This window comes from Delphinapterus leucas, chromosome 7, assembly GCF_059928025.1.
Source record: "Delphinapterus leucas isolate spDelLeu-1000000601 "Yukka" chromosome 7, BTC_Dleu_Yukka2, whole genome shotgun sequence".
Lineage (NCBI taxonomy): Eukaryota > Metazoa > Chordata > Mammalia > Artiodactyla > Monodontidae > Delphinapterus > Delphinapterus leucas.
The window spans coordinates 88,479,321-88,491,687 of NC_143135.1; the positions used below are offsets into that span (position 1 = coordinate 88,479,321).

Genomic DNA, 12,367 nt, shown 5'->3' on the forward strand with positions numbered 1-12,367 from the left:
CTCGGTTATCTACTGCTGTGTAACAAACAACCCCAAAACCTAGAAGCATAAAACAACAATCGTTTTATTCTATCTCACAATGCTGTAGTTCAGAAATTTGTTCAGGGCTCAGCCGGGCAATTTTTCTGTTCCATGTGTCATCAGCAGGGGTTACTCTGTGGTGTTCAGCTGGCAAATGGGCTGATCTGGAAGTCTTATGCCCTGGTAGGTGCAGCTGGAAGGTTTGGCTCATCTAGGACTGTTGACCAAAGGGCCTACATGTGGCCTCTTCAGCACGGCAGTCTCAGGATAATGGTATTTCTTATATAGCAGATCAAGGCTCCCAGAAAGAATGTTTCTAAAGAACAGAGCAGAAGCTGCAAGGCTTCTTATGACCTAGGCTCAGAACTCCCAGAATCTCACTTCTTCCACATTCTGTCAGTCAAGCAGTTTCAAGACGAGAGAATTTGCAGATATCTTTAATTTATCACACCAGCTAAAAAGATCTTCTCAAGAGCCACCAGCCCCACAACCAGTATGAGAGCAATGTCCTGGGCCCAAAGGCTGAATAGCCTAGCCTTGCAAATAAAACATCACAGTTACCAGCCTGCCTACACTGGGTGCTGGTATCATGTTCCCCTAAAGATTCAAGCAAACATCCTACCCCTGGCCTAGTGCAAAGTCCCCAGCTGACCCACTGCTTGGCCTGCTTATCACCTGCCTTGGCTGCTGGCAGGACCTGCAGTTTTTCTTGGCTGCTACCAGACCTGGAACCGCCCTTTTCAAAAGGTTTTTGTTAACAGATGGCTTTGGATGGGAGATTAGGAAGTTTGATTCCATTTTTATGGAGGCAAAGATGCTGCCATAAGATAGGGGGTTAAATCTCCAGACTTCAAGTCCCATCCCGGCCCTTGGAGGATGGCCCCAGCAGCAAGTCCCTACTGAGAGAAAGGGATGGCACTATGTCACTGCTCTAAGTCTCCCTGGGAGTCAGAGGTGAGAACTGAGGAGGAGGGAGGCAAGGTGAATGGGGGATGGGGGGTTGGGGTAGGGTTCTATCTGCCACACCACTGAGGCATTGAGTCATGTCAATACCAATTAACTCCTGGTCAGGCAGGCTCTGGCAGACTCATCTGGCCCAGACCAGCTGCACTTTCCATGTCTCCAGGCTGGTAGTGGCAGGCATCTGTCAGGGAAGTCTTTGCCCCAGGAGCAAGGGTGCAAGGTCACATAGGCCAGGGCCACACACAGTTTTTTTTATTTTCTTCATTAATATGTTTCAAATTTTATTATGAAATATCCAAGCCATACAAAAAGGAATGACTAATACACAAACAAACACCCATGCACCCACCCCCTAACTTAAGAAATAAAATGTTATCAATAGTATTGAGGTTCCCCGGTCCACATGTATTTTCAAGGCTCTGGAGAGTTGGGGAGAAAAGGGGGTCTGCTCATTTCTACACAGGAAGGGAAGAAGCATTGGTGAGGAAAAGGGAAGCTAACCTAGGTGTCAGCAATTGCTGCTCCAACTAGAAAGGAGCCTCTCGTTAATAATAAGATATTATAGTATCAAGGGTACTTTATAAGAGTCTGGGAATGGACTAGAGTCCATTAGAACATTCCTTCCTTCACCTCCCAGCTCAGAGACTCCCTGTATTTCACAGTCTGAATTAGTCACTGGTTCCTTAGGGAATCTTTAGAGACTGACTTTTACGTCTCTATGTCCATCTATATCCCACACTTGACTAAACTCTATGACTGTGCATTATTCATTTTTAATCTCTCACAAAGTTCTTATGCAGAGCCAGGACTCTTTGTTACTGACATGAATGTGTAATTAACTCTTGAGTGCCCATGGTCAATGGGCAGGGAAAAGGAAACTTAACAGGAAAGGAAAGAAAAAGTAGGTTGAAAAATAAGAGACCAGAGCACATTTAGTACCCAGACCTTGGTGTCTAAGACCATTCTCCCATAAAGGAACCAGGGGTCCTTGGGAAAATGGCTGATTCTAAGACTAGGAAAAGAAATATACAAGATGAGAAGATGAGCTTTGGGCATCTTTCAGTACCACAAAGTAAGGAAATTGCTTAAAAATAATCTAAAACCCACAATGATGGGTTACATCAAAGGACCCAGGAGCCAACTGAACTACCTCCCACCAGTCACCACTGGATTTTGAGAAAAACAAAACAAAACAAAACAAACTTTCAACCCAAAGTATGAAATCAATATCCATGAGTCCATACTGATGTAAATATTTGGAAGAATAAATAAATAGGAAAGAAACAACAAATCTCTCATGCAGAAGAATTCCACATATTTTACCTAGGTAATCGACCTTCCAGGAGGGGGAGCATAGATCTCCCCTTCTTAAGTGTGGGCTGTACATAGGGACTTCCTTCCAAGGGGTACGGTATGGAAAGGAGAAAAATAAAAGAGTAACTTTACAATGGAGAAAATCTGACAAACAACCTCAGCCAGGTGACCAAGGTCATCATCAACAGGCATGGTGATAGTATGCACCCTTGATATAAAGCGATGTAAACAGCACTTTATCTCTGTGGTCTTCCTCCCAAAAAATCATAACTCCAGTCCAATCATGAGAAGAGCATCAGACAAATCCCAATGCAGGGACATCCTGCAATATACCTGATGAGTCCTCCTCAAAACTGTCAGATCATCAAAAAAAAGGAAAGTCTGAGACACTGTCACGACCAAGAGGGACCATAGGGGACATGACAACTAAATGTAATGTGGTGTTCTGGATGGCATCCTGGAACAGAAAAGGACATTAGGGAAAAACTAAGGAAATCTGAACAAACTGTGAATGTTAGTTAATAATAATATATTCATTTGTTTGATTATAATAAATGTACTATATTACTGTAAGATGTTTATAATAGGGGAAACTGTGTGCGAGGTACTTGGGAGCTCTCCATACTATCTTTGCAATTTTTCATAAATCTAGAACTGTTCTTTTAAAAAAGCAGCATGTTCCAGGAAAAACTTAAATAGAACTGTAAAAACAGAGGGAAAAAGCCCGAGGGGACTTCGGAATCACTGAAGTTAAGAAGTCCCCAACCTGTCAGAAGCAGTGAAGAGTCAAGTAAAATCAAATATGAAAGATCTAGACAAGCTGGGGGCACTGCCAGGGGCCTTGGAGAGGGCAGTGTTGGGAGGATGGTGACTACAGAAATCAGAGGGCTGGGGGAGACAGTACGAGGTCCTGGGGACAACTAATGTGACCCTCTATCAGAGAGTGTCCCTAAAGGATAGACAAAAAGACTCTTCATCAGTGAGAAGTCTCAAACTTCTCAATGAACATCACAGGCGAGTCTTCAAAACAATGCTGACAGGAAAAGTGAAATACAGGATGAGATGGCACAACAAACTTTACATTTTTAAAGTGCATGCACATAAACAATACTCATGTTGCAAGAACACTCACAAATACATGTTAAATTTATTAGAATGATTGTCTATGGGGACATGGAAATAAGAATAAATGGGGGAAAATAAATGAATAAAATAGGAGGGTGTTCCTGCCCAGACGTGCATTGAAAACATGCCATAAACTGAGTATAATTAACTCAAATCTCCACACCTCAGGGACATGTATGAGTGTGTGTGTGTATGTGTGTGTGTGTGTGTGTGAGAGAGAGAGAGAGAGAGAGAGAGAGAGAGAGAGAGATTGACAAGAGGGAAGAAAAAGAAGGGAAGGAAAGCAGAAAAGGTAATGGAATCAGGTTTTCTTCCAAACGGGAGGAAAAGCAGAAGAGAAGGTGATCATGGGAAGGGGGAGGGTGGCCATGCCAGGGAAGGAAGGCAGGCAAGCGCAGCATCTAACGTGGAGTGGGTGTTTCCCTGCGGGAGGTAGGCTATGTCAAAGGCAACTGTCAGCCCAGGAAGTTTGTTTTTGAAAGCCACAACCTTCCCTGTCAAGTAGGATGTTCGGCTATAAGCTTTAAGGAACAACAGAAAAAGAAATGTTGGTGAGAAGAGGCTGTGGTGAAGAGAAGAGACTGGAAACTCAAAAGAAAACCTAGGGTTCCGATCATGGTCTTGTGAAAAAGTACTGATGGGGGTTCGGACACCAGCCAGTTATGTGACCTTGTGGAAATCTCTTAACCTCTCTGACCTAAGTTTCCTCATCTTTAAATTGAAGGGTTGGAACCAATGTCTAAACACCCTTCTCCGACTTCACAGTGAATGCCATCTGTGTGTTGACACAGGAAGGAAGGTTAGTCGTGTTCCCTGATCGCGGCTGGTTTCCCACCATGATCTTCATCATTTCTCTCCTGCTCCTTTTGCTTATCATGCCAATGACGTCCCAGGAAAGTCCTCTCTCTGTGCCCTTTCAGCAGCTATAATCATTCACACAACTTAGCACTTGATTCTACATCTTCTCTCGTGGCTTCACTGGTCGAATATATGGCCTACGAGGGCAGAGTCCCTTCATGTCTTGTGTTTCTTTTGTATCCCCACAGGACTGGGCCTCGGAAAGGGGTTCGTTACATTGCCGCATTCTGGGCCCGAAATATCCCCAATGGCTAAAGATTCTAACGCCAGGCATCCCAAAGTAGTTCTCTGCAATTAGGATCAGATTTTTTATTTAAGTTTTTACCTGAGGAGCAATCTGAGCTTTTTCTTCCCTCTTTTCCAGTTTGTTATTCCTAGAAATCCAATCCAGTACCCTGGCCTCATGGGAATTTTCCATCTTGTCCTGTCCCAAGATAAGCCACTTTCCTTCTCTGGGCCTCAGTTTCCTCATTTGCAAAATAAGAGCATTAAAGGACGTAACTCCTAGGGTCCCTTCCAGTTCTAATACTCTTCACCCACCCAAGTAATCTGATGCTAATTAGGGCCCCAGGACCCTCTCACCAGCCAAGTACAACCTTACAGCTCTATTCACCAGGTAGAAAGTCAAAGTTGTCAAGGTTGATTTCATAGCAGGAAGGGGAATGAGAAGGGCTACTGGCTGTGACTATTATAGACACAGGCTGAAGAGAGTCCAGAAGGTGACCGAATTTCCCATAAGATCTCAGAGCAGGATGAAGCTCACCTATCTTCTCACAGAGGAAGGAAGGTTGACAAGATGAACCCACATTCTGCCACCTGGGAAATGTATATAATTCATATGGAAAGAACATGCTTGGGAGCAAAAATACCTGGGTTCTACCCCTGACCACACCTCCTATTAACGGGATGATCTCAGGCAAGTGACTTAACCTCTCTGAGTCTCCATTTCTAACATGATAAGATGGGTTGATTGCAATGCCTATCTCACAAGGTTGTTGGAGTATCAAAAAGGATGGTGCATGTCAAAGTTCCTTATAAAACTTTGCTACTTACCTCACTTTATCTGAGAGTTTGTTTGAAATTCAGAATCCTGGGCCCCACTCCAGATCACCTATAGCACTGAATCAGAATCTCCCTTTTAGGATCTCAAACACTCAATAGCAAGAAAAAAAACAACGCAATTTTAAAAATGGTCAAAGGACCTGAATAGACATTTTTCCAAAGAAGACATACAAATGACCAACAAACACATGAAAACATCACTAATCATCAGGGAAATGCAAATCAAAACCACAATGAGATATCACCTCACACCCGTTGGAATGGCTGTTATCAAAAAGACAAAAGATAACAAGTGTTGGCAAGGACTTGGAGAAAAGGGAACCCTTGTGCACTGTTGGTGGGAATGTAAATTGGTACAGGCATTATGGAAAACAGTATGAAGGTTCCTCAAAGAACTAAAAATAAAACTGCCATAAGATCCAGTAATCCCGTTTCTGGATATATATCCAAAGGAAATGAAATCAACATGTTAAAGAGATAGCTACACTCCCAGTTCATTGCAGCATTATTCACAATAGCTAAGATATGGAAATCACCCAAATGTCCATCAACAGATGAATGGATAAAGAAGATGTGATATATGCAGGTCTTCAAACTATTTTGAGTATATTTGTGTATTGTGTGAGGTAGTGTTCTTTCATTGATTTAAATGTAGCTGTCCAGATTTCCTAACACCACTTGCTAAAGAGACTCTCTTTTCTCCATTGTATATTCTTTGTTGTAGATTAATTGACCACAGGTGTGTGGGTTTATTTCTGGGCTCTCTATTCTGCTCCATTGATGTATATGTCTGTTTTGTGCCGATACCATGCTGTTTTGGTTACTGGAGCTTTGTGGTGTTATCTGAAGTCTGGAAGGGTTATGCCTCCAAGCTTTGTTTTTCTTCCTCAGGATTGTGGGTCCTTCATGGTTCCATATAAACTTTAGGATTATTTGTTCTAGCTCTGTGAATGATGTCATGGGTATTTTGATAGGGATCACATTAAATCTGTAGATTGCTTTGGGTAATATGGTCATTTTAATGATATTAATTCTTCCAATTCAAAAGCTTAAGATATCTTTCCATTTCTTTGAATCATCTTTAATTTCCTTTATCAATGTTTTATAGTTTTCAGCATATAGGTCTTTTATCTCCTTGGTTAAGTTTATTCCTAGGGTTTTGGGGGTTTTTTATGTGATTTTAAATGGGATTATTATTTTACTTTTTCTTTCTGATATTTCATTGTTAGTGTAAGGAAAGGCAATGGATTTCTGTATATTAACCTCATATCCTGCTACCTTGCTGAATTCATTTATTAGTTCTAATAGTTTTTCTGTGGAGTCTTTGGGTTTCTCTATATAGAGTATCATGTTATCTGCAAATAGTGACATTTTTATCTCTTCCTTTCCAATCTGGATAACTTTTATTTCTTTTTTTTGCCTGATTGTTGTGGCTAGGACTTCCAATACTATGATGAATACAAGTGGTGAGACCATAAGACTCCTAGAAGAGAACATAAGAAAAACATTCTCAGGCATAAATCATAGCAATATTTTATTAGATCAATCTCCCAAGGCAAAAGAAATAAAATCAAAAATAAACAAATGGGGCCCAATCAATCTTAAAACCTTTTGCACAGCAAAGGAAATCATCAACAAAACAAAAAAAAACAGCCAACAGAATGGGAGAAAATAACTGCAAACAATGCAACTGACAAGGACTTAATATACAAAATATACAAAGAGCTCATACAACTCATACAATCTAATAAAAAAATGGACAGAAGACCTACATAGATATTTCTCCAAAGAAGACATACAGATGGCCAATAGGCACATGAAAAGATGCTCAACATTGCTAATTATTAGAGAAGTATAAATCAAAGCATAATGAGGTATCACTTCACACTGGTCAGAATGGCCATCATCAAAATGTCTACAAATAATAAATGCTGAAGAGGGTGTGGAGAAAACAGAACCCTCCTACACTGTTGGTGGGAATGTAAATTGGGGCAGCCAGTATGGAAAACAATATGAAGGTTCCTTTAAAAACTAAAAATAGAGCTACCATATAATCCAGCAATCCCCACTCCTGGATGTATATCCAGAGAAAATGAAAACTCTAATTCAAAAAGATACATGCACTCCAGTGTTCATAGCAGCACTATTTATAATAGCCAAGACATGGAAACAACCTGAGTGCCAATCAACAGACAATTGGCTTAAGAAGATGTGGTATACAGATACAATGGAATACTAGCCATAAAAAAGAATGAAATAATGCCATCTGCAGCAACATGAATGGACCTAGAGAATATCATAGTAAGTGAAGTAAGTCAGATAGAGAAAGACAAATATTATATGATATTACTTATATGTGGAATCTAAAAAATAATACAAATGAACATATATACAAACAGAAGTAGACTAGTAAACATAGAAAACAAAATTATGGTTACCAAAGGGGAAAGGGAGCGGGGAGAGGCAAATTGGGAGTAAGGAATTAACAGATACAAGCTACTATACATGAAACAGATAAGCAACAAGGATTTACTGCATAGCACAAGGAAATATATTCAATATCTTGCAATAAACTATAATGGAAAATACTCTGAAAAAATATATATACATATACAAATATATATATGTATATATATATATATGTGTGTATATATATAACTGAATCACACTGCTGTATACCTAAAACAAACACAATATTGTAAATCACCTATACTTCAACTCAAAAAAATGTGATATGTATATTAGAGTATAGAAATATTGAAATAATGATGGAATATTATTTGGTCATGAGAAAAAAAGGAAATCCTGCCATTTGTGACATGAATCAACCTGGAGGACACTAAGCTAAGTGAAATAAGCAAGATAGAGAAGACAAATGCTGCATGATCTCACTTGCATGTGGAATCTAAAAACAGTCAAACTCATAGAAGCAGAGAGTGTCGTGGTGAATACAAGGGGCAGGGAGGTGGGGGAAATGGGGAGATATTGGTCAAAGGGTACAAAGTTTCAGTTATATAGGATGAATGAGTCTAGAGCAGTGGTCCCCAACCTTTTTGGCACCAGGGACCAATTTCGTGGAAGACAATTTTTCCACGGATGGATGGGGGTGGGGGGGGATGGTTTCAGGATGATTCAAGCACATTGATTTTTTATGGTCTCTGGGCAGTCAAACCTCTCTGCTAATGATAATCTGTATTTGCAGCCACTCCCCAGCGCTAACATCACTGCCTCAATTCCGCCTCAGACCATCAGACATTACATTCTCATAAGGAGCGCGCAACCTAGATCCCTCGCATGCGCAGTTCACAGTAGGATTGGCGCTTCTATGAGAATCTAATGCCACTGCTGATCTAACAGGAGGCGGAGCTCAGGTGGTAATGCGAGCGATGGGGAGCAGCTGTAACTACAGATGAAGCTTCGCTTGCCGCTCGCCTCCTGCTGTGCAGCCCAGTTCCTAACAGGCCACAGGCTGGTACCCGTCTGTGGCCCGGGGGTTGGGGACCCCTGTCTACAGAGCTAATTCACAGCATGATGACTATAGTTAACGACACTGTAGTGCATACTGGAGACAAGCTAATAGAGTAGATTTCAACTGCCCTTATCACACAGGCAAAAAAAAGAGGGTAACTAGGTCAGGAAATGACATGTTAATTAGCTTAACTCTAGTAATCATTTCACTATATATATATGTGTATCAAATCATGTTGTACACCTTAATTATATATAATTTTTATTTTTTAAATATATAAACAAAAGAGAAAAATTTAAATTTTAAGTAAAAAAAGATCCCCAGATGATTGGTAGGAACAGTAAAGTTTTAGGAGAATCATAAAACATTACACAGATGTTAATCTTAATTTCCACCAAGATAATTAAGGTATTGATGCTAATTTATACACACACACATGTGTGGGCACACAGACACCCACACACACACACCCTCCCTTGCAACTGCATTTCTTCCACTTTCACCATCTCCACCTCCCAACACACACACACACACACACACACACACACACACACACACACCATTTCCTGTGAGCTCACAGTGCCACCTTCTGGAAAGACGAGGGCAGGAGGACTGTGCCATTCAGTGAGAACAAAGCAGATGACAGAGGGATGTACAGGGCAGGGGGGCACTCACAGTCCTAGGGGCCCCTGGAGAGAAGTGGCTTTGCTGGAAGACGTCAACCTGCTCTGTTAGTATGGTAACCACTAGTCACGTGGATCTACTGAGCACCTGAACTATGGCCAGTCCGAATTGAGGTGTGCTGTAAGCGTAAAATGGATTTCAAAGACAGTACAAAAAATATATATATATAACATATTATTAGTTTTTATATTGATTACATGTTGAAGTAATAGTTTTGGCACATTAGGTTAAATCAAATATATTATTAAGATTCATTTCACTTGTTATTTTTTACTCTCGTAATGTGGCTACCAGAAAACTATAGATTACATATGTGACTCTCATTGTATTTCTATTGGACAGCACTGATGTAAGCTATGTTGTTTCAGAATACTTGTTCCTAGGAATCTTAATTTCTTCCCCCTTAAATGTGCCTGTAAAGGAGCCTTTGCTTCTGCACCCCAATAACTCTCCTTCCAGCCCCAGCTCCACAAGCAGCATCCAACAATCCTTTGGAGTTTGCAGCACATTCTGTTAGGTACCAGCAGCCCCAGAAGAGAGCCTGGTACACAGTAAGTGCACAATAAATATCTGTGGAATGAATAATAAATAAGAGAGCAAGTAAGGTGCCCTACAGCACAGGGACACCTTGTCCTGGAGAGTAAATCTTTTCTTAGAAGCAGCCAAGTCATAAGTCATTCAGTGGAAAATTTGATGAATTATATCAGATACATGATTTACTATTTTCAAAACCAAGGCCTGATTACAAAGCCAAAGCCATGCAATAAGTTCTCTTAAGGCTCCCCTAACCCAGCACTATTCAAACTTGAGATCAGAGGTCTTATTTACAAATTTAAGTTATGAGGACAAGCTGGGTGGCCTCAAGGTCCCTGCGCTTCAGTTCCCTATCCCTCGAAGCCACATCTCATCTTAGCACTGACTTCCATTAGCATTTTATGGCTTTCCAAGCACTTCCTCATGTTAGCTTGATTGATCTTCACAACTGCAATGAAGAAAGCCAAGTAGTATTATTTATTACCACTTTTTTTTACAAGCGATAAGTCAACTGACTATCTGATTTCCAAAGGTAATTAACAAGGCCAGGACAGGCCCTGTCTCTCCACCACATGCTATGCTTTATCCATTGCATCTCTTCGTTATTCCAAGGGGCTCACCTGCTGTTTTATAGTTTTCAGGTATTTCATGTATGCATATTCTTTAAGAGCATTTGACTGGTTGTATGAATTTGTTCAAACTTTCCACATTTCTGACCTCAGTCTTCTCATCTGTAAATTGGGACGATAGAACTTAATGATCGGTAAGGTCCTTTGTAATGCTAAAATCGTGTGGGTCTCTGAAACTTGGCTGAATGTGCCCCAAAGGCAGAAGCCTTATGTTTCATTTCCTTGTCATGTCTCCTGCAGGATTTTGCACATGGCAAGTGCTTAAACGAGGTTGACTAGCTTTGCCTTGCAAAAGGAGGGAGCTGGAATGTTCCTCCATCACAGAGCCCAGTTCTACACACACAAACACACACACACACACACACACACACACACACACACACGCTGCTCTAGGAAGGAAAAGTGTATGGAGAGAGGAAAGAGAGGGTGGAAATATTTAAGTTGTCTGGGCCAAAACCCCCCAGAGGACCTGTATCTCAGATTTCATTTCATGAAATATTCAATGAGCGCTTCCCACAGCTCCTGTGATTGGCAGAGGCTGGCTTTCCGGGACATTTCTTTCTACGTACTGATCCTGGGCCCAGGCCTCTCTCTGCATCCTCTATCCTGGTGTTGCTCTGTTACTGTGTCTTTGCCTTTTGCTCCCCTCTCTCTCCACCTGTGTCCCCAGAGTTCTTTCTCAGTGTCTGTCCTCCCCCACCTCCATGTCTTCCTCTCTCCCTGACACTGTCGCCCCTGCCCAGAAGGTGAAGATTCTCCCCTTTAGGAGCATCCCAGGGACATGGGCCTCTGTACCTCTCTTTTGCTTTGCCCTCCAGAGCGCCATGTGCCTGAGCAGGGAGAATACTCAGGACTGTGGGGACCAGATGCCTTGTGCAGAAGAGCCAGATGGACCAGGGTGCCCAGAGGGTAGGGGCTGGGGCTGCATTTGGGCCAAAGGAGTTGGGGGTAAAGTTGAGGAGTGGGGAAAGAAAAACAGCTCTGAGGGATGCTGGCTTTGGGAGACACCTGGGCTGGGTCGGGGATCAGAAGGCCCTTAGTGGGGGAAGAGAGCAGTTGGGGGTCCACCTGGGGCTCCCAGGGGAATCACCAGGGGACCCACAGCCCTGGAAGCTTAGTCTCGGCCTTAATTCTTGTTTGCCTATCACTCCACAGGTGGGCTGTGTCCTGACTCACCGCCTGCACCCTGTCCCCCTGGAACTTTCTTCTCCGGAGTGAGACCCCACAATGCCTCCTCCTGCCACCTCTGCCCTCGGGGATTCTTCAACTCCTGGCCTGGCCAGGATGCCTGTTTCCCCTGTGGCTCAGAGGCCACCCAGCCAGAGGAGGGCAAAGACACATGCGTATGCCTGGGACCTGGTCGAGTGTTCCAGGTATGTCCTCTGGCAGGAGGGACCCAGGGACAGGCTGCATTTCCAGGACTGTTTTGCTCTTAAGCCAAGTTCAGCTCAGGTGTAACCTGACCAGGGTTAGTTCAGGTTTCCAAGTGACCTGAGGACAGGGTTGCCAGGTAAAAGACAGGGTGCCCAGTTAAACTTGAATTTCACATAAATTATGGATACGTTTTTCATATGTCTCAAATATTTTATTTATTTATTTTTGGCTGTGTCGGGTCTTCGTTGCTGCGCACGGGCTTTCTCTAGTTGTGGTGACCAGGGACTACTCTTCATTGTGGTACACGGGCTTCTCATTGCGGTGGCTTCTCTTG

At 42.2% G+C, this 12,367-nt stretch overlaps 1 protein-coding gene across 1 annotated transcript in view; it reads left to right on the forward strand.

Moving 5' to 3' along the window:
• LOC149748810 (uncharacterized) overlaps positions 1–12,367 on the forward strand; it is a 78,801-nt gene that overhangs the window by 41,357 nt on the left and 25,077 nt on the right. The window contains 2 exon segments of the mRNA XM_089915887.1: positions 11,478–11,568; positions 11,968–12,032. Coding sequence (XP_089772013.1) covers positions 11,478–11,568; positions 11,968–12,032 — 156 coding nt within the window.